This window comes from Phaenicophaeus curvirostris, chromosome Z (genome assembly GCF_032191515.1).
Source record: "Phaenicophaeus curvirostris isolate KB17595 chromosome Z, BPBGC_Pcur_1.0, whole genome shotgun sequence".
Taxonomy (NCBI): Eukaryota; Metazoa; Chordata; class Aves; order Cuculiformes; family Cuculidae; genus Phaenicophaeus; species Phaenicophaeus curvirostris.
Window position 1 is genome coordinate 30,291,218 of NC_091431.1, and position 22,957 is coordinate 30,314,174.

At 39.8% G+C, this 22,957-nt stretch overlaps 1 protein-coding gene across 3 annotated transcripts in view; it reads right to left on the minus strand.

Annotated features, from left to right (window-relative positions):
- ROR2 (receptor tyrosine kinase like orphan receptor 2) overlaps window positions 1-22,957 on the minus strand; it is a 148,265-nt gene that overhangs the window by 38,184 nt on the left and 87,124 nt on the right. For all 3 annotated transcript variants that reach the window (XM_069879945.1, XM_069879946.1, XM_069879947.1), the window contains exon 2: window positions 9,544-9,621. In XM_069879945.1, coding sequence (XP_069736046.1) covers window positions 9,544-9,621 — 78 coding nt within the window. The remainder of the gene's footprint in view (window positions 1-9,543; window positions 9,622-22,957) is intronic.

A 22,957-nucleotide genomic window follows, 5' to 3' on the forward strand; every position in this document is an offset into this window, starting at 1 on the left:
GATCCTCCCTGCGACCCTTCTTGTAGATGGGCACAACATCAGCCAGCCTCCAGTCCAGTGGAACTTCCCCAGTCTTCCAGGACTGTTGGAAGATGATGGGAAGGGGTTTGGCCAGCACATCTGCCAGCTCCTTCAATACCCTTGGATGAATCCCATCCGGCCCCATAGACTTGTGGGTGTCTAGTCGGGCTGCCAAGGCTCTGACCACCTCCTCTTGGATCATGGGAGCCTCATTCTGCTCCTCTAGCTCCTGGGTTTGTACACGGATGGAACAACTTTCTTTACACTTAAAGATTGAGGCAAAGAAGGCATTAAGTACCTCAGCCTTTTCCTCATCCCCTGTCACTGTTGTTCCTTCTGCGTCCAATAGGGACTGTATGGTCTCCCTAGTCCTCCTTTCATTATTTATATATTTATAGAAGGATTTTTTGTTATCTTTCACAGACTTTGCCAATCTGATTTCTAGTTGAGCCTTAGCCCTTCTGATTTTTTCCCTACACAATCTCACTTCCCTCCCGTAGTCCACCCAAGAGGCCTGTCCCTTCTTCCGGAGCCCATCAACGTTTCTCTTCTTCTTGATATCACTCAAGATCTCTCTGTTCAACCAAGCTGGTTTTTCCCCTGCCGGCTTTTTTTCTGGAACATGGGGATGGCTTTCTCCTGAGCTGCTAGGATTTCCTTTTTGAAGAGCTCCCAGCCCTCATGGGCTCCCTTGCCCTTAAGTATTGTTTACCATGAGACTTTGGCAACCAGCTTTCTGAAGAGTTCAAAGTCTGCCCTCTGGAAATTTAATGCTACTGTCCTGCTAACCATCCTCTTCACTTCACCTAGAGTAGCACTTCACCTAGAACAGAAAACCCTATCATCTCATGATTGCTTTGTCCTAGGCGTCCACCTACTGCCACATCCCCCACAAGGCCTTCTCTCTTCAATGGGTTGGAGAATATGCCATATAGAGAAAGACTTAAAGGAGTCAGGTCTCTTCTCTCTGGAAAAGAGAAGGCTCAGCAGGGAACCTCATCTCAGTTTCCCAGTACTTAAAAGGTGTCTACAAAGGGGATGGCGATGTTCTTTTCATGAGAAGCCCTATGGAGAACACAAGGGGCAATAGGTGCAAGTTGCATCAAAAGAGATTTCATCTCAACAGAATAAATAAATATTTTGCAGTGAGAACAATCATTCACTGGAAAACCACCTCTCCGGAGATGTGGTAGAGCCTGTATCAGTAGATGTTTTCAACATGCAATTGGACAACGTGCTAGATGATCTTGTCTAGGCTCCTCTTCCAAAAAAAAGGCTGGACCATATGATCTTCTGGGTTCCCCCTCAACCTGGGCTATTCGGTGGTTCTATGAGTCTATGATTCAGCAGTCCTAGGGTTGGCCTGATTGTGCTCACACAAGGCAGGCAAATGAGATGATTTAAGGTCTTTTTGAGAAGAATTAGGCCACTTCCAGTATGGAGCCAGCACAGAAGTACAATCATGTGGCTCAGAGGTGTTCCTGATTCCTAATAAGCAAAAGAGGCAGCGAAGATGTTTTCTGTACAGGTGGGATAAATTCAAGCACTGTAATTTGATAGCCAGGGAGCGTGGTTCTTCTACCTTTTCAATATACTTTTTTTCCTTAACACAGAAGTATATAAAGCATCTACATTGTTCTTCTGCCGTTGGTCAGCTTTTGTGCCATTGCTCAGCTTACACTTTGCTCAAACTCTTACCACTATTTCACTTTTCTTAGTTTAAATAGAGCTGGTTTGAGTCTGCACTTCAGGTTAGACATGGATATTACATTCAAATAAATCTGGATTAAAATAGATAGTAAGTTTTCCAAGAGATGTTATTAACTTGAGATAAACTAATGTTAGACATTTCTGTTTCAAAAATTAAACCAGAATTACTGTAGGAAGGAATTCAGTCCTTAGTTTTTAAGCAATCCAAAATATGTCATATGAGTTTATGAATATGATCCTATTAATAACTAGGACAGAACTATTACAACCAAATAGAATGCCAGAGATTTATGGATGAATTCAGACCCAGTGTGATTAGATACACTTCCCCTGAAGTCAGCATAACTGAACCCACTTCCTGCAGGTCAGAATTTGGCTTTAGTTCTTTATTTATCATGCCAATTTTACAGTTATTTTCTGCAGGATCTTATATTACTCTGTTATTACAAATCAAGTAATAAATATTTTAACTCATTGAACTTTGAAGCACTTGTGTTTTCAAAGTTCTGCAGAGCAGCTTAGGAGCAGTAGAGCTATTCACTGCCTATTCACTCTCTCTGTAGCCTGAAATGCATACTCTCTACTTAGTAGTTTCATTTCCACTTTAAGAGATGATGCTGAAGTCTGGTGTTTATATACTTAGTGAATCTGAAAAAAATGTATGACAAAGTGCACAGCTCTGTTGTGCTGCTCTGTTATTTGGTGCCCACTTCAGATAACCCGCAATTGCAAATCTTTCAAACAAAGTGGAAAATTTAACCAACCATGTTCTTAAGAATGTTTTCCTTATTTAGTTTCTGTGGTGATAATCAGTAGTTACTTTTTGTTATGTACGTCACACCATAAATACTGTGTGGATGCAAGTTTGATGCAATGGTTTAGGGGAAAAAAACAGTTTCCCAAGATGAATAAGGACCTCATCAATGTGTAAAGCAATGTTGTTCTTTTTCTCTCCTAACAAATATTCACTTGGACAGGTATGGAGGAAAATGAAATGTGAAGGTGCTAGAACTTGTATTTAACTTGTGCCCTATATTTTGTGTTATGCATCAGTGAATTTCATTTTTTTTAAACTTGAACAGTTTATTAATCTGTTTTAATACTGACATACCTTTGAAAGAAAGAATATACAAAGAAAATGTTTTGGGCTTGTTATTTATAAACAGCATTTAAAAACTTGTAAATGTTATATTATAAATAAAAATATTTCATTTGGTACACATCAAATAGAATGTTTTAAAAATCTGAGTGTAACGGACAGCAATTTTCTGTGCTACAGAATACTATTGCTGCAGACTATTTGCTATACCCCAGCTTGATTCCAAGGGTCACTGAAATGAAAGAATACACTTCCTTTGCCTTCAGTGATCTTTGCCTTGGCTTGAAGTACTTCAAAGGGAAAAGCTATCTGATGGACATTTCTGCATTTGCTGTAGGCAAAGATACTCTAAATTAAATTTCTCTTTTATTATGGTTTATAACGCAGTGTAGAACTAATACTACTTTTTTTTTTTTGCTTGAACAGAGTAGAAATGGTTCAGTCAACACGCTATGAGAAGATAATACAACTTAAGCTATACATTATCCTATACTTTCGTATTCTATTTACCCTATGAATAAAGCAGCTTAGGGAAACGATTGACATGAATCCTGGCAAAACTCTTTCATACTGTGAAATGCCTTCATTAGAAATACAAAATACTGGCAACCTAAGTGGAATACATTTGATAGAAGTATATAAAACAGAATCCCACAGAAAATCAAAATTAAGATGACAGGATTATTTTGTGCATTTTGACAAGAATGTGAAGATAAACTTCCCCTGCATGTGTCAAATCATTGTCAAGATACTGAAAAAACCAAACCAAAACAAAAAGAAAACCCAAAAAACCCCAAACCCAGAAAATCCAGATACTAAGCTAAAAACATAAATGTACAACTATTTACCTATAAGTAAGAGTTACAGAGTGTTCTGGGATTATAAAAGAGCTGCACGCTATCATTAAGAGAAAACAAACATGAAAGGTACTGAAATTCAAAGCATTTCATTCTAGAGGTGTCTATAGCAATACTGCTGTAAGAGTTCGGGGGGCATGGATCACACCATCACACCTCAGCTTTGGTAGGAGTCCAGTAAAGTGACTCTTCCCACAAGTAAATCAAAACAGGAAATACACTGAGAACCAACAAGGAGGGGTGAGAGAAGTCTAAGACCCATGATTTCCCGCACAAGGTATTTTCCTAAATACAAAGCAGTCTTCCCAATTCTTTATCCTTTTGCTTTATTTAACCACAATACGAAGATGAGTGATCTGCAACGTGCTAGAGTCAGGTTAGGAAATGGAAGGGGTATTTGCAGCTCTCCCGAAACACACACCAGCAGTTTAGGACACCGCATTGTTACACACTGCCACACAATGTTCCCAGATGAATCGATACATATATAGCCTAATTTAATCCCATTACTTGCCTGATATCTTCCATACCACTTGTGAACTCAATGTGTAAAACGGCAGACAACAGCATGTAAAATGAAGTGATTTGGATCACATGCATTACTTTGGAACAAATTATAGTCAAGTCAGGAATGAAGTTGAATCATAGAATCATAGAATCATAGAATAACCAGGTTGGAAGAGACCCACGGGTTCATCGAGTCCAACCATTCCTATCAAACACTAAACCATGCCCCTTAGCACCTCGTCCACCCATGCCTTAAACACCTACAGGGAAAGGTGACTCAACCACCTCCCTGGGCAGCCTGTTCCAGTGCCCAATGACCACTTCTGTGAAAAATTTTTTTCTGATGTCCAGCCTAAATCTCCCCTGGCAGAGCTTGAGGCCATTCCCTCTTGTCCTGTCCCACGTCACTTGGGAGAAGAGGCCAGCACCCTCCTCTCTACAACCTCCTTTCAGGTAGTTATAGAGAGCAATGAGGTCTCCCCGAATCAGCACTGAAATACTGCCACAATGTGCACATTGTACCCCGCAAAGAAACTGATGGTTTTACACTGTCTTAGCAGAATTAAACCTATTTTTAGGCAGTATTTTCTCATCCTGGAAGGACTGAAGATCTTAACTAGCCCTGGAATCCGGTTCTAAAGGGTGGAATGGTTTTGTTTTCTTGTTTTCAGAACTCCCAGATGAGACCATGAAGAGGCAGGTACCACCTATCCTAGGCTACTGACCATTTATAAGTACATCTTTGGGAGGCACAACAATGCAGGTAGGATGTGGACTGTTCTTTGGGTCACCAGTCACGTAGATAGAAAGCCACCACTTTTAGGATACATAGGAATGATTCCCGACAGCTTACCTTATATCAAGTCAAAGCACCCAGTCATAACTTGAATTTATTACACAGATAACCTTTTGCATCAGAACGAGTTTCCAGGCAGAAACCACAGTTAAGGTTAGGGGCTTGAGGACCATATCTCTTGGAACAACCCAAGTTACTCAATGTCTCAGCTATTGCAGGCTGCTCTTACTCATGCATTTCTTCAACTATCAAAGCATATTGCTGTAAGAATACCACCACCAGACATTATTTATGATGTAAGATTTGACTGGCATCTCAGCTATACATGAAGAGTCTGTATTTTACTCTCTAATATCTCCCTCAGCCTTATTTCAAGAGTATGAGAGAGTATGAGATTGCGAGCAGTAAGCTCCTCCATGATGATGCACTAACAGTGCTCATTATTACACACTTGGTTTTAGCTTGCGCCATAACTCTTGTAACTATTTCTCATTAATAGATACGTTCTTTTTCTTCTCTAGGCTTCAGACAGGAAAGCTTCCTGTTGGCCTTATCCTGGCCAACACCTTCCTGCCAGGAGAGAGGTGATTTCACCCCTTCCCCAGCATCACTGGCAGGAGAAGCTGCCCAAGAGCAGGAAAGCAGACAGAAAGCAGCTCAAGGCTCAGCAGGAAGCAAGTCTGGGTGTTTAGGGAGCACGGAGCTGACATGATTTCTGGCACCTGAGCAGGGAAAAGACTTTTTAGAAACTAGGGAGAGTTTAGTTTGTTAAAGTGTTCGCTGCAAAGCAGAAAGCCACCAAAAGATGTTAAATTGAAACTGAGGTTGGGGAAAGGATCATCTTTGCAAAGATTCCATGGACTGGGAGGAGACTGGTGTTCAAATCCTTATATTATTACTCTAAGACCTAAATTATTATGCAGCAAACGACCACTGTTCTGTTCTATTTTTCAGCAAAACATTGCTCAGAAGTAGTGTTCCTTTTGGTGGTTCAGGTGCTCACTTAAAGGAAACAGGAAGATAAGTCATCCTCAAAGCCTTTATCTGAGTTGTGGTATTATGCCAACTCTCAGAAGACTGGCTTCAGTTGTAGAAAGAGATTTGCAACTTTTTTAAGTGTACATTATTAATAATACTTTGCTTAACCTTTTTACATCTTTGGAGACAGAATCATTTTTCAGGACTTCTAGAGAATTTAGAAGAGAGAGTGACCTATAACCATTAGTAATTCTAAAGTGGCTTTAACATTGGGCACTATTAAAGCCTATTAACTATTATTTCATGCCTGTTTGGGGGCTATTCTACAATCAGAAGAAAAACAAAGGTCAGATACTAAACAGTTCTCAGGGAAGGAAATAAGGTCAATGTGATGGAAGAAGCTAAAGGACTCCTTCTAACAGCCTCAATGGTAAGTACAAACTCTGAAGCAGAACTATCCGATTTTTTGAAACAAAAATTGCTGCCTTGCTATGATACAGAAATACATTGGTTAACATTCCAAGCAAAGAAACAAAAAATTTCAGCCAGAAGATTTTTTGCTTATTTGGAGTATTTTGTTGCCACAAAAATAACAGGGGAGCAAAAAGAGGCCACTTCCAGACCAGGCGTGCTGGAAACTAACAACAGATCCTATACCAATGAGTCATGTAAGAATAAGGGTCTCTTTTTTTCTGACGGAAAAACAAAATCCTTATGATGTAGAAATGTTTGAGATGTGATTAATCACTTCCTTAGACAGGTATTGCCTGTGGCCCTGCAAAAAAAAAAAAGGAAATAACTACAACACCTTTCTCAGCAAGAATTTACCCAAGTAATGTCACATGAAATAACATTTTCTTTCATGTCTGTACCCTTAAAAGCTCAGACATAACAAAAAAGTAAAGTGGGACCAGCTTGCCAAGTAAACGAGCCTGTCAGATGCTGTGGAAGATTAAACATGGAACTTTTCCCACCAAAAGCAGTGGGTATGTGAATGTGGAGTGGCTAAAACAAGCACAGTATACAGTACTGCTGGCAGGAATGCCTACTACTGAAATTTACTTCTAAAATCCTGTAAAATAATTTGGGATTTTCAGGAAGTGGAAATGGGTTGAGGAGTATACCAAGTCTTCCTCCGAGATGGGAAGGACACAGCCACTTACTGATGATCAGTGAGAACATGGTTAGAGATATGCAAACATAAACACTTCTTTTATCCAGTTAAGGATAGAAATTCATAGAATCATAGAATAACCAGGTTGGAAGAGACCCACCGGATCATTGAGTCCAACCATTCCTATCAAACACTAAACCATGCCCCTTAGCACCTCGTCCACCCGTGCCTTAAACACCTACAGGGAAAGGTGACTCAACCACCTCCCTGGGCAGCCTGTTCCAGTGCCCAATGACCACTTCTGTGAAAAATTTTTTCCTAATGTCCAGCCTAAATCTCCCCTGGCGGAGCTTGAGGCCATTCCCTCTTGTCCAGTCCCGCGTCACTTGGGAGAAGAGGCCAGCACCCTCCTCTCTACAACCTCCTTTCAGGTAGTTATAGAGGGCAATGAAGTCTCCCCTCAGCCTCCTCTTCTCCAGGCTGAACAACCCCAGCTCTCTCAGCCACTCCTCGTAAGACTTGTTCTCCAGCCCCCTCACCAGCTTTGTTGCTCTCCTCTGGACTCTCTCCAGAGCCTCAACATCCTTCTTGTGGGGAAGGGCCCAAAACTGAACACAGTATTCAAGGAGCGGTCTCACCAGTGCCGAGTACAGAGGGAGAATAACCTCCCTGGACCTGCTGGTCACGCCGTTTCTGATACAAGCCAAGATGCCATTGGCCTTCTTGGCCACCTGGGCACACTGCTGGCTCATATTCAGTCGGCTGTCAACCAACACACCCAGGTCCCTCTCCTCCAGGCAGCTTTCTAGACAGACTTCTCCTAGTCTGTAGCACTGCACAGGGTTGCTGTGCCCCAAGTGCAAGACCCGGCACTTGGCCTTGTTAAACCTCATCCCATTGGACTCAGCCCAGCGGTCCAGCCTGTTCAGATCCCTTTGCAGAGCCTCTCGACCCTCCGGCAGATCAACACTTCCACCCAGCTTAGTGTCGTCTGCAAACTTGCTAAGGGTGCACTCAATGCCTTCATCCAGGTCATTGATAAAGACATTGAACAGGGCTGGACCCAGCACTGAGCCCTGGGGAACCCCACTTGTCACTGGCCTCCAGCTGGATTTCACACCCTTTACCACCACTCTCTGGGCCCGGCCATCCAACCAGTTTTCCACCCAGGAGAGTGTGCGCCTGCCCAGGCCAGAGGCTGACAGTTTCTCAAGCAGAATGCTGTGAGAAACTCTGTCAAAGGCTTTACTCAAGTCCAGGAAGATACATCCACAGCCTTTCCCTCATCCAGCAGCCGAGTCACTTTGTCATAGAAGGCGATCAGGTTAGTTTGGCAAGACCTGCCTTTTGTGAACCCGTGTTGACTGGGCCTGATCATCCGGTTCTCTTGCACGTGCTTCATGATAGATTAATGAAAGATCTGAAAATAAACCCTCTTAGTAAGCACAGTCAATGTAAGAAATCTAACTAGTGTTCAGGTAAAGTACAATAATGATTATATAACATTGGATTTCTATGAGAACAGAGACTGTATTCCAAGGTACCCTTGAAATTTATGTTCTTCTGGAAGAGAAGCTTCCAATGTTGTATCTGACCGGCAACTCAGAGGTTTGTAGGCTTCAGCACAAGCTCATCTTTCTGAGAATGCTAACGGTAAGGCAGAAAGCAGGCTGAGCTCTTCATGCTAACAAAATTATCTGACATTATGTCTAGGGATAGGGGTTGCCTTTCTACAGCAGTACATCCATACAATGAAAAAAAAGAGATCTGTATTACAAGTGAGAAAACTAGCTTCCTCAAGCAGAACACCAAAAATGCCTTAAGAAGTTGCACCAAATTGTAATTGGAGTCACAATCTGCAGTAAATATGTGCGTTTCCAGATCCAAGAACAGCATTGTGATCAATAGTTTAAGTGATAAAGTATTATAAAAAATTATGCTAGTCAACAAACTTATAGAAATTCTGCCATTACAGTAAGTTTAAGAAAAAAAATCACTAATGCTCAGAGCTACGTGAAAAGTAATTATTCTTGTGTTGCCATTGCCTGGCTTTAATTATTTCAAACAAAATACTCTTAGACACACCAATATTTCACATTTATCTTTAGATGCCAAATGAGGCACTGTAGAAAATTAAATAATTTTCATGGTGCCAATGCGACAGAAAATATGTGAGGAAGGTAATAATAACCCTCTGTGTTTGCGTCAAACATCTAATTCCTCTGTGTGGGGGGACTGAATATGCTTAAAAATTAATTTTTATAGACTCCTATAACCTTGCTATCCCTGCTTAGAATCAGAAGTATTAAGTCACACAAGGCTGCCTTTCTTACAGACTTGTATTCACAGGTAAATCAAGTGAACATATAATAACAAGATTTTGCTGGTCCTTTCTAAGTTATGCTTATGTTTGGGGGGAAGGGGTAGGTAGGTAAGAAAAAGTAACTACAATTAATTCTACCTTTAGGTGTTGGAATTGGTCTCTCAAGTCCATCTGCATGACCTAAGGGGTTATTTGAATCCGGAATTTCCATTTCACCTAGGGAAAAAAAGAGATTTTGTTGTAATGAGGCCTGAGTTAATCTTTCTCTTAAACAGCATTATGACAGTGAGTTCAGCAAACTTGTTCAGTCCAGATTGTGATTCCAAAGTAGCACATAGGAAACACCTACCAACAAGGTCAGTATTTATCCACTGCAGATTAGAAAACTTAGCAATAATTTACCTTGTGGACTTACCTTGTGCTCAGCAAATACAGGCAACATTGAAAAATACTTTCCAGTTCTTACCAGAATAAAATTCAAACAGTTTTATAAAGAATGCAAACACTTCCTGAAAGCAGTGCTAGGCCCGCAAACTAAGCAGTACCTGAGTTTTACTGATAATCTCAGTTCCAAAATAGCATAAATTCTATTTTGTAGTTACATTATAGTAATTCAGATTCTATTTCTGGAGGTCAGATTCAACACCTCTGTTTATTTTCTTATCCTATTCTCAACCACATCCCTAAAAGATATCATGTAGTAAATGTAAATACAGTAATCATTAGTCAAGTATTCCAAAGGGTGGTGAAATGGAAGGAAATCTTTCTGTGTGTGCTCCATGTTTGTGTTTAACATAGATCAAAATAAGCTACAAACAACGTTTATCCAGCAGCTGCTAAAGACAGTGGACATACTTCCATGTTCCTTTGTTTTTACAGGTCTTGCAAAACCCTGATCATTATAAAATGAGGGTTCATCTATTCACTCTTCTTTTTTAAATTATGATGCTGTCAGTAACAGAGTTGAACTTAGATAAAGCTATAGGGTTGCTTTTACTGAAACAATTTCTCAAATTTCATCCTCTATATTTTTGTATTTCTTCTTTTACATTTGGTTACCCAAATTCTTTATCACTTTGGCATATCACCAAGACAGCATGCAAATCTAAGGTCATCAGGATCCAAAGTGAAAGGTCTAGGTTTTGTTTTAGATGTGTTAGGGGTGTACATGGTAATGTTTTGGGCAAAATGAAGCTAGGGAAATGGCTATCCCTCTTCCTTTTGTCTCCATTCCGTTTCTTTCAGAGTAAACTCTACAGCAACACTCTGACTGCAGATAACAGTGATGAAACACAAGTAATCCCATCCCTATCTTCCACCATATTATAAAAGAAGAAAAGTATTAAGATTGTGATTATTCTTTATTTTTCTTTCATGCTTTTATCCATTAATTGAGAACAAAAGATTTAGCTAACTTGCCTTAAGTTTACAGGGTGAAACAGAAAAAATTGGAGGCTTCCTCTATCTCAGACTGAAAGTATTTATTTTATCACAGCACTGCCACTTTGTCACTACTTCACCTCTTCCTTTATCTTCTACTGCTTGAAGTTCCTTGCCTGGCACTACTACTGATTTCAGTTGAGTTGTGTGCTCATTCCCAGACACTCCAACCAGAGTGATGGTGAAGGTAGTGCTGTACTCCTGGTAAGGCACTCTCTTTCAAATTGCACCAGGTAAGGCTTGGACAGACAGCAGCTTCTGTCACTCCCAGCACTGGCCAACGGAAATGATAGTTTTCATTTGCAGAGTGGAAGGGGAAATGGAAATAGGTAGTCAACGTGGTGGCATCTTAAATTGCCCTTATGAATCCTGCTCCAGTCTGACTTCACACTGGCACAGTGCACACTCAGTGTCTAACTTTTTACTGTACAGTAGTTTTGTTGACCAGTGTGAAATGATGAGTGTATGATAGGGATATTTCCACCAAATTTCAGCAGAGATATGTAACATCAATTTTCCCAAGGGGCAGCAAGGCAAGTTCATGTCTATTCCCTGGCTTCTGCTTGACCTCCACTATGTCATACAAGGGCATTCACTGGCTACAGGGCAAATAAATCCAACATGAGACACTGGAGTAAAAAGAAGAGTAGGAAGAAGCAACTGTTCTTTAGTCCACAAGCACCTGTACCTGGCTTGTTCTGATGATCATAATCCACCAGTATTCACAGGATGAAATATTATTTATAGAAGCCCATTTTCAAGGACATTCAGTTGCTTAACACTCACATTTCTAGATCCCGAACTGACCAAGAACTGAGGAGCATTTTTGGTTTAATACCACATGTTCTAGTTTAAAATAGTTGTTTCCATCTCTTCGGTCATTTAGTGGGATTCACAACAGGAAAAAAACATTGGAGGGACAGATAAATGAGCTTATAAATGTCTTCCTCCCTCTCCCCTCCTGCCCAGACTCACATAGTTTAATTTTTTGAACCTTTTGAAAACAAAGAGTAACAAGTAACAAAAGCATTTGCTGATTTGAAAATGTTTCAATAATAGTTTTGTATGATTCATTCTTGTGCTTGATATGTTTACATCTGGAAAAAAAACATTAATCACCATACATCCTTTGCCAGGGAACAATTACAAACCATAGAAACCACCTACTAGCAAAGTTACCACAATTAAGCAGAGTTAAAATTGGAAATCCTTTGTGTATTTTGTAAATTAAAAATAAAAACCAGTTTTGTCACTTAAACTTGCTTTTATGAAAGAAAAATTTATATTTTCAGTTACCTGCAAAATTCCACTTCAATCGCATTTATTATGAATCCAAAGCTTTAATCCTAAATTTTCTGTACCACAACTTAAAACATCAAAAAGTTATAATTTGTATGAAACATTAAGGTTTTTTACACCATAAACTCTTCTGGCTAAGATGACCAACAAACCACTACTTGCTCTTGAATTAAACACAATCCAAAATATCCTGCAGTCAAGAACTTCAAGGAAAAAGCTGTGTATTCCTGTTGAACATTATTCTCACTGCTTTCTGATTTTGCATTCATAAACTTAGTATATTTTTCCTGCTAGGGGTAAATTTATGGTTAGACTCGATGATCTGGTGGATCTTTTCCATCATGGTGATTCTGATTCTATGAAATTAATGTTTTCCTCAATAGATAATAATTTTTGTTGACATTTTTTCTTTACTTCTGTTTACTGTAGTGTAGATGCACCCCTGATCATGTGCAATTACCAACTCTCTACAGTCTTACTCTTGTTTGAAAACTCCTAGACAACTGTGCTCCTGTCCACATATGATTTTCAACCTATGTCCCTTTTCCTATTTTGTTTACTCAACATTTCAGTAAGAGTACCCAATACGCTTTTCTTCTTCCTACTTCCTAAATCTTCTCTTGGCAGCTACTTTTATGTGTCGTTCCACTGCCTGAAGTGGAGGAAAACACACAAAGTGGGTGTCCAACTTTTCCTCAGTCTTATCAGTAAGCACCTACTGCTAGAAGAGATATAATTATTCATTAAACTGATTTTAAATGTAACATAGATATTAGATTTCTGTATCTACTACAAACACAGCATTGTCATACAATGCTCAGAAAAAAAGCAGGCTTGCAAACCATAAAACTGACAAAACAACAATGGCAACCCACAGTAGTTGCTATTAAAAACTGATAAGAAGATAAATGCTCAATATCTGAACCTTACATGTGCTACTACCAACACCCACTGGCACAGATGATGCTAATTAGCATGCTACTACGTAACTGTGTAGCTAGCTGAAGAAAAATCGATCACCATGGTGCCTGGAAAGCATGGACATTGGTGCACAAGCAACCCCCACAGCAGGCTGGACAACTGTGCAGGTGTGTACAGAAAGCAGCTGCACAGGCTTGTATAGTCCAAGCCTGAAAGAGCTCCTGGCAGAGGACTTTGCATGGCCCAGATGTTCCCTGAACAGGAAGGACAAAATAAAAAACTGGATAAAAGGTATACAGGCTGTCAAACTCTAATTCAAGACTACTAAATAAAGTGAAGCAGATCCCTAGGAATACTCCTCTTTTCAGCGACCACACAGTGTGGTTCCTGGCTTCAGCAGGGGCAAGTCCTGCTTGACCAACCGTGTAGCTTTCTATGAGGAGGTAACCACAGCAGTGGACACAGGAAAACCAATAGGTGTGATCTGAAGAGACTGGTTGGTTAGTCGCATTAAGAGTAGTGGTCAATGGCTCAATGTCCAGATGGAGATACGTGACAAATGGTGTCTCTCAGTGATACTTACTGGGACCAGGGCTGTTTAATATCTTCATCAATTATATAGGCAGTGAAATTAAGTGCACCTTCAGCAAGTTTGCAGATGACACAAAACTGAGTGGTGTAGTTGTCACACTGGAAGGACGGGATGTCATCCAGAGGGACCTGGACAGGCTGAAGGAGTGAGCCTGTGTGAACCTCATGGGGTTCAACAAGGCCAAGTGCAAGGTCCTATACTTGGGTCAGGGCAATCCTCAATTTCAATACAGGATGGCGGATGATGTGATTGAGAGCTACCCTGCAGAGAAGGACTTGAGGGTGCTGATTGATTCAAAGCTCGACATGAGCCGGCAGTGTGCGCTTGCAACCCAGAAGGTCAACCATATCCTGGCTGCATCAAAAGAAACGTGACCAGCAGGTCAAGGGAGGTAACTCCGCTCCTCTGCTGTGCTCTTGTGAGACTTCACCTGGAGTATTGCATCCAGTTCTGGAATCTCCAACATAAGAAGGATATGGAACTGTTGGAATGGATCCAGAGGAGGGCTACAAAGATTATCAGAGAGCTACAAAGATTATCAGAGGGCTGGAGCACCTCTGCTATGAGGACAAGCTGAGAGAGTTGAGGTTGTTCACCGCTGAGAAGAGAAGGCACCGGGGACACCTTACAGTGGCCTTCCAGTACCTGAAGGGTGCTACAAGGAAGCTGGGAGGGACTTTTTATAAAAGCATTTAGTGATAGGACAGGGGTGAACAGCTATACATTGGAGAGAGGAAGATTTAGACTAGACATTAGGAAGAAATTCTTCACAATGAGGATTGCCCAGGGAAGCTGTGGCTGCCCCATCCCTCCACTGAAGTGTTCAAGGCCAGGTTGGATGAGGCCTTGAGCAGTGTGGTCTAGTGCGAGGTGTCCTGGCCCATGGCAGGGGGGAGGTTGGAAATAGATCTTTCAGGTCCCTTCCAACCCAAACTATTCCATGATTCTATGACTCTAAGTGAAACACCGATTCTGTAAATAGCACCTCTTTTAAACGGCTCACCCCTACAAAAAGGATTTCTTAACTTTTCAGGGCAATAAAAGAAGCTATATCTATTTAAGGAAAATCCCAACTCCAAAAGAGAAATCATATTTAAAGCCAGTGTTCCGTTTCTAATGTTTAAATTACATTCTGTTCCTTTGACTTGCTATAGTAAACCACAGCAAGAAAACAAGAAGTATAGAAAATCCTTTTCCAAGCTGAATATAAATAATTACTGCTTCTTTTGTAAATTCCCTTCTGATGTTATGAGAAAGTTTGCTTCCTGACACAGTCCAGTGCAAGTAGCCCCACTGCTCCAGTTTAGCCACCAATGACCAACAAAATACACAGGCAAGCATGCTGTATTATTGAGACAAGAATGCCCTTTCACAAAATTTATACCCAGTTGATTGCAATGCCAACTCACAGGGCATATGGCATAGATCATAAAAGAGCTAAATTTTTCCCTCCAAAATGGTTATGAGTTCACAGATCATTCATTACCTGAGAGGGAACTGTAATAAATAGGTTTCAGAATGCTCATGACCATCAGCACACATCAAAACTATACATTAATCTTCATCAAAATGTCACAAGGAGGCACTTATCATAATTGATACCAGGGACAAACCATGGCCTCAGCCTAACATAGGAAGAGAATAATGAAGTAAAGCATTTTCAGCCAGAGTGGGCCTGATTAATTTAGAGCAGTTAAGAGCTGGCTGATGCAATGCCATGAATTGTTAAGAATTCAGTGCAATGTTTCAGTTTTTGCACAGCATAGGTGAGATCTTAAAAGATGCGAAATTGCACAAATAGCTCCTATTATTTATTAAAAAAGGGTAAAAACAAGTGCCAGAGAATTACAAACCCATCAAATTAACTTCAAGTCCTAGAAAAATTATGGAACAAGGAGGTTATTTTTAAGTATTTACAATAAAGCAGACGATGAGTAATAACCAACATAAATGCTAACATTGAAGTGGCTTACATGGATTAGAACTAAATGTAAGTCAACACTCTCAAGCTATTGAAAACAAGGCAAACATCATACTGGGACACATACATGGCAGTAATTCTTACAGTCTACTTAATGCTGATAAGGCTCTGGAGTGCCTTCTCCAGCTTTCTGTATTCCCATTTCAAGATGGATGGGTGTCAAATTGATATACAACTTCTGCTACGATGATGGTCTACAAAATACGACCAACAGAAAGAAAAAATTAATGACTGATATGCCTGATTTGTCTGAAGGAGAGCAGGCATGTACTGAGAGATAGCATTCTTCCAACACACAGGTTTCAGTGAATGAAATTTTCCAGGGTGGAAGACTAGGCAAGCACCTACTGCATATGATACTGCACAGATACAGCTAATGCTTCTTATCCCAGGGTGAAACAGAACCTCTAAAGGGCTTTTCTAGCCTCATTATTCTATGATGAAAACAACCATCCTCCTGCCATTGTATGTTATATCCCAAAGCTTACAAATAAATCTTTCAACACTAACAATTGCACATAGCTACAATTAGGAAAACTGCAGATTTTTGCTCAGTCTTTCCTTCCACTCATCAATAATCCTGCTTCTGGAGCTGAAACTATTTTCATATTTAAATAGCAACATACAACCTTTGCTTCCTGCTGCTGCAACCTTTGACTCAGGTTCTAACTTTCTTCCAATAACATAAAACTCCCAAACTCCCTCTCTTCAGCCTAATACCCTCTAATATTCTGTTCTTCTCTTCATAAAACTTTGTTGACCTTCTGTCAGTTACTAACCTCTGGAGCTCCCAAACAAAGGGCCCACTGTATCCTTTGATTCAGCTGCCAATCTGATTACTTTGGCTGGGGGGAGGCAGGCTGCTTGGGTTGCTGAATCAGGGCCTTTCATTGAAATTTCTCTTTTCCAACATCTGCAGCCCCTGGCAACCAATTGCAGAGTGGGCATGGCAGACCTGTAAAGGGTGGTGAATAGTCTACAAAAGATGCAGTTTGTAGCATAAAATCAGTACACCTCTTTCATAGTGATGGCAGATTAGAACCTCCACAGCATATGTTGCCTAACTGCTACAGCTTCACATAAAAATAGCTGAAGGTGAGGAAAATAACCTGTATTTTTTTGTTGCAGTTGCTTTAATCAGACACCTTTGAAGTTTGAAAATCCGGCATTTCTTAGCTTGCTATCAGCTTAAAAAGCATATTGTTCACACGATAGTAAGTTGTTAATTTAAATTTAGCCATCCAAAACTCTTTAAAATTACTCTTTGCTAAATTCGTAGTAATAAAAAGCTCTGACTACGAGAGCATTAGAAAGGGAGTAAGTTTTTGTAAGCCTTAACATCATCAGTTATAACATCAAAAATAAGTATATTTAAAGTAAATCCAACACTAGCCTGCAAGTCAGAGAACCTTCAGAAAGCTGGTGGACAACACAGACAAGAAACCTTTTACAAGAGAGAGAGCTGAGTTCTACAGAATAAGTTTCCATAATTTATAAGCATTTCTGATTGAAACAAATCTCTTGTTCCACTAATGTGAATTTTTCCACTCTTTAGATTATTTTTTTTAAACCTAGTAGTATGTTTGAAATGTTGTCATTCAGTAAGTATCAGGAAAAACACTCTATTGCAAAATGAAGGAACGACATTAGTGGACAAAGGCAGATCTGATATTTGTGGTCTGTAGCAATGAAAAAGGTTGCATTATTTATTTTGGACAGAAAATGTATCACTGATTTAAAATAAAAGACAAATGCTAGGTGATCTTCATAGTGCATAGTGAGATCTCGTTTCTCGAAGGCATCTTAACAGAGATTCAAAATCCTATACTTCGACGTCTTTTTTTTTTAAAAATGCATAAAGAGGAGATCTGCGTATTGCATTAATCTGTTACTGTGAATGTTTCTGTTAACAGACAAATCCAAGATAGACTAATTGTCTTTTTTTTTTGAAAACTGGTAATGGAGTGCATGATGAAAAAGTTGCTTTACAAATTTCACAAGGTTCCTGCAGGAACTTATTTAATAAGACAACCCTTATTAACCTACCATCAAAACAAAACACAGCAAAAGAAACCAGCTGGCCATCAGCACAGAACTGCAGAGAAAGAACGAGTCTTCATTTCCACACAGAGAATGAGCCTCCAAAATAGACAAAAGTATACTGAAGATGCAGTTTACCTTCTCAGTCATGAGCCAGGCACCTCACCAAGTGCTATGAAGTCAATGTGAAAAGAACAAAATCAGATAAGCCATTTAAAATACTATTACCAGGAATTCAAACAGAGACTTTGAACACTTTGAATTATTTCAATGCTTCAGATTGTTAATGCACATTGTACATTAACCACACAGCTACATTTTCAACTACACTGTCAATCTTTACACTTAGATTATACTACCCTCATCACTGAGTCTATCTATTGAATAACTTAGATTCTTCCTCTTGCAACTCATATTTGCTACTTAAAGTGCAAGTTCAGATATGTTAATGAGACAAAACAACAATAAATATTTATTCAGATTTCATTCACAGAGGAATCCGCACCAATAGCTGTCTCAACACTATAGTAAAATGAACAGCATCCATGGAATGAGAAGGTAGTTCTGAAGATGACAAGCTTTGGATTACAATTATTCTATTAATTCACACCCAAACCACTCTTTTCATAAAGTTACAATTAAGTTCAGCCCCTCTTGTTTTACAACAGAGTGGAGAACATTAAACAGGAACCCACCCTGCAAGAAGGAATGTCCAAATTCTGTTTGCAATTCTTGGGACTTCTTGCGAAGTCCTAGCCAAAGCACTTTGGGCCTGCTTGCTAAAAGAATTTCATGCCAAAAGATGCAGACAGATGTCTACCAGGGTTTTCAAAAGCATATAAACGCCCAGTTCTCATGGCTGCAGTAAGTATCTGTTAATCTTTTGTACCTCAGTTGCCCAGGGGCAGAGAGGGGGAAAGGTTAGCTCCTTGATTTGGTTGCCAGTGCAGCTGTGTGACTGCTGGAGTCAGCACAAGGAAAGGAGTGGCATGGAAGAAAGAAGCAGAGGCAGAGAAAAGGTGTGTGTATATGCAGTTTTTAGATGACTGTAGTGATTCACGCCACTTTCAAATGATCACAGATTTCCAGACTTAAACTTTATTCCTGTACACTGTGGTAGAGAAACCTTAGAGCCATTGCAGAGTGCTAGCTTTGCTCCTGGCCTTAATAACTCTATCATTCCACCATTCTGTTTGGAAGAAAATTAAGATGTAATTATGGCAACCATAGAATGGCTTGAGTTTGAAGCATCCTTAAAGATCATCTAATTCCAACTCCCCTGCCTTGGGCAGGGACATCCCACTAGATCAGGCTCCTCAAGGTCTCATCCAACCTGGCCTAAAACTCTTCCAAGGATGGGGCATCCACAGCTTCCCTGGGCAATGTGTTCCTGTGCCACACCACCCTCATTGTGAAGAATTTCTTCCTAATGTCTAGTCTAAATCTTCCTCTCTCCAATGTATAGCTGTTCACCCCTGTCCTATCACTAAATGCTTTTATAAAAAGTCCCTCCCAGCTTCCTTGTAGCACCCTTCAGGTACTGGAAGGCCACTGTAAGGTGTCCCCGGTGCCTTCTCTTCTCAGCGCTGAACAACCTCAACTCTCTCAGCTTGTCCTCATAGCAGAGGCGCTCCAGCCCTCTGATAATCTTTGTAGCCCTCCTCTGGACCTATTCCAACAGTTCCATATCCTTCTTATGTTGGAGATTCCAGAACTGGACACAATACTCCAGGTGAAGTCTCACAAGAGCGCAGCAGAGAGGCAGAGTCACCTCCCTTGACCTGCTGGCCACGCTTCTTTTGATGCAGCCAGGGTATGGTTGACCTCTGTGTTGCAAGCACACACTGCCGGCTCATGTCAAGCTTCTCATCAATCAGCATATAGAATTGTTCTGAATGGTTCAGTAAATAAGAATGAACTCCATGGTGTTTACAGCATAAAATACTTCAGGTTTTTAAAACCTAAAACTCACTGCAATGTACACAAAGGAACAAAGTCTACTAGCCATCACAAACATAGCTTTTCTGTACATATTTAACAGTCCAAGTCAGTATACCAAGGAGCATCAATAAGCCTCAAAGCATGGAAAAAACATAAGTCATTCTGGACTTCATAACAAATAGTCATTGTGGGTAATGTATTATGTTCGGAAAAAAAAAGTAAAAAAAAAAAAAAAAAGTAAAGCAATTATGGGTACATTCCAAAACTCTTCACTACCTCAGCAGTAAAACTGCAGTTTAAACACAACCAATAGTGCCTCTGAACACACCTGCAGTAGCTCAAAGAACACCAAGAAACATGATAATTATCCACAGCATTGTTACATGATTGATTATTTTACTGCTTCTGGCTGTGAAAACAAAATAATCTCAATGAAAAGGTTAAAAATAGTTGTGATTTCTGAGTATAACACTCCATCAACAGGGACAAACAACAATTTTCACAGTGCTCTGTTTTTCTGAAGAATAATTTAGAATCCAAAAATGCCAGTCCAGTTCACAGCCTTAGGCTGAAATCTTTAAGACTCCTATTAAGAAAAACACTCCTACTCAGACACTTGAAAATGGACTTATTTATAAGCACACTCTTAAATGTTTTCTTATATTTGAAACAAAAAACAATATTAATCTCCCTCAGCCTAGGTGCTAATATAAAAATAGCTTAGAGCACAAATGAGCATAACAGAATTTAGTAAGAACTGCTATTACCTGTCCTAATGGTTATTCTGACTGTGTTGACAACTACAACCAATGGAACTACTGTAAGTGAAAAAAAACCCCACCTTACTACAGTTTGTTTAGTTTTAACCTCTCATTGTACTTCTGAAGCAGGAATTGCAGCACCATCTTAGAAGGTAGTGCAGTTACAGCCAGCCACTCTGCTCTCCAGAAAACAGTGACAGTAAATAGCATGTTTCTACCAGAGTAGTTTCTGAATTATAGAAGTATTTGTGGGTAAGTATTAAAACCTTCTTCCTGACCAAAAGGATACAGTGGAGACCAATGAATAATTAATTCTCAACCCCAGTGCCTGATGCTAAACACTAATTTGAGAAAACTGGGCACCCAGGCAGGCCTGGCTTATCAATATTCTAAGAAACTAAGGCTGGCAAATGAACAAATGATAGGGCAATATTCATCACTAAATAAAATCATTAAACAGATGCTCATGCTCTTTCTTATCATCAAGTATCACAATTTTTAACAGACCCAAGCAGTTAGAGGAGTGTGCTTTTGTCTGTATGGAGCTCTACCTACTTGGGATTTGTCTCCATTGAGTCATATTTTACATGATTTTACAAAGCTAGGCTGTGAATATGTAACACCAAATACTGTGCTTAAAGAGAAGTAACTGCTTATTAGTCAAAATTATTTCTTACCATAGGTTTTTCTCATGACCGGTTGGCATAAAGTTAAATACACTAGACTGTATTCTTAGAGAAGGCAAATACCTTTTTAATGCAAAGTATGCTGGTTTCTAGATCAAGTGCTTAAAATTCTTAATTTTCTGCTGAAAGTCCTCTTTATAATGTGGAATGGTGTATGTAAAAAAAAAACCAAGAGTAATTCCTCTCTACCACTAACAGAACAGCTTGTACTGACAGCCATGAAGAAATACTGAGGGAGCAACTCAGTGTACAGGTTAAGACACAAGCGAGCACTATCAGCACTTGTGACCAGACCAAATACTGTTGGTGGCTAAACATACGTGTATGTGTGTGGGTGGGTGGGTGTGTGTAAGGATGCCAGGATATAAAGGAAATTAACACCTGATCAATATTTTAGCCACTGAAAAATGCAAACCAGTTATTCTAACAGTAAGTTTAAAGCATATTGTATTGATTTGTTTTAGTAGGGTTTTCTACAACAATAATACCAAAATTTATATAATATCTACATTTCTTTATTTGAGGGTAAATATCTAAACCACACCTTATTTTGGCTAATGACCTGCTTTTCCAGCCTAGACAGGAAAAATCTTTTTCTTCCTACTGCAGAATCTGTTTGACTTCTTGCATTGCAACTGAATGTATACAGCAAAGTCATAATATTTGTCTGCTCTTAAAAACAACTCCCATTTCAGATTATCCTGCTGTTTAAACTACCTTCACTGCTATAGAGGAAAAAAAAAAGCTCAGGTGCATAAATGGACTTTGATACAGTTCCTCTCTGTTGCTTGTCTTTAATTAACAAAGACAAGCAACGTTCTTCTGTGTGAAAAGAGAGGGGATATTATTTGCTTATTCTTTTCTCAAAAACAGTAATAAGAAAGAGTAGAGCCCTGAGGTGGAAAACAGAGTGAGCAGAATGTTTCCAGATATGGATACATGCCATTTTCAGTGACGTAAAGATCGACTTCCCTATTGAGTGAACACAGAGGAAACTAAATGAAAACGCAGTCCCACTGATAGTACCCAACATGGCCATTTCCAAATGATATAATGAGGTATAGGAGTCCCTCCTCTGCCATATCCACCTAGACACAAAGCAAGGAGCAGCTTCTCTAAGCCACACGTGCAAAGGACAGCCAGCCATGTGTTGACTAGCCTGCTCCAAGCACTTGGCAGTCTCCACCCAACTACTACACATTTCCCCAAGCCAGGCAGTGATTTCCTTTAGCCCTCACTATCATTTCTTATTACCCAGCTTAATGATCGTAACTGATGCTAACCTTAAAGATCAGCCTTAAAACCATTTAATTACAATTTATTTTCAGCAGCAATATTCAAGCCCACCACACTGTAGTTTTAATGGGCCCCGAAAGCAACACTTGTGTAAAGTGCAGTGCACTTTCAAAGTTGCATCTTGACACCAAACAGCTCTGAATCTTGGACATGTAAACTCCTGTTTTGCAAACTACAAGCTTTCTCACCTTTTTGTTACTCTGACAGAAGGACTTAGTTTTTTATCACATGGGTCAGTTTTTCTTCCACATCATAAAAAATGCTGAGTTTGTAAAACACCTGTTTTCATGACATGTGAGTGAGAAACAACATACACAATCTGAGATTTCATAGGCATGTTTTCAGAAAACCACTCACTTGAAGCATAGCCTCTTATACTTTTAACAAATGCAAAAAAAAATAAAACCAGCTCACAACTGTAAGTAAACTATTGCAATCGTAATCATAGATGGGAGTGGAACAAGCTGTGTGGAGCCAGCAACATTTACTGCTGGAAAATTGGTTGGTTCCACCACTGAAGTGTGAAGCACACCAAAACTGACAGCTATTCCAAGCAACTGCCAAACACGCTGGTCTTCATTCCTAAGTCATAATG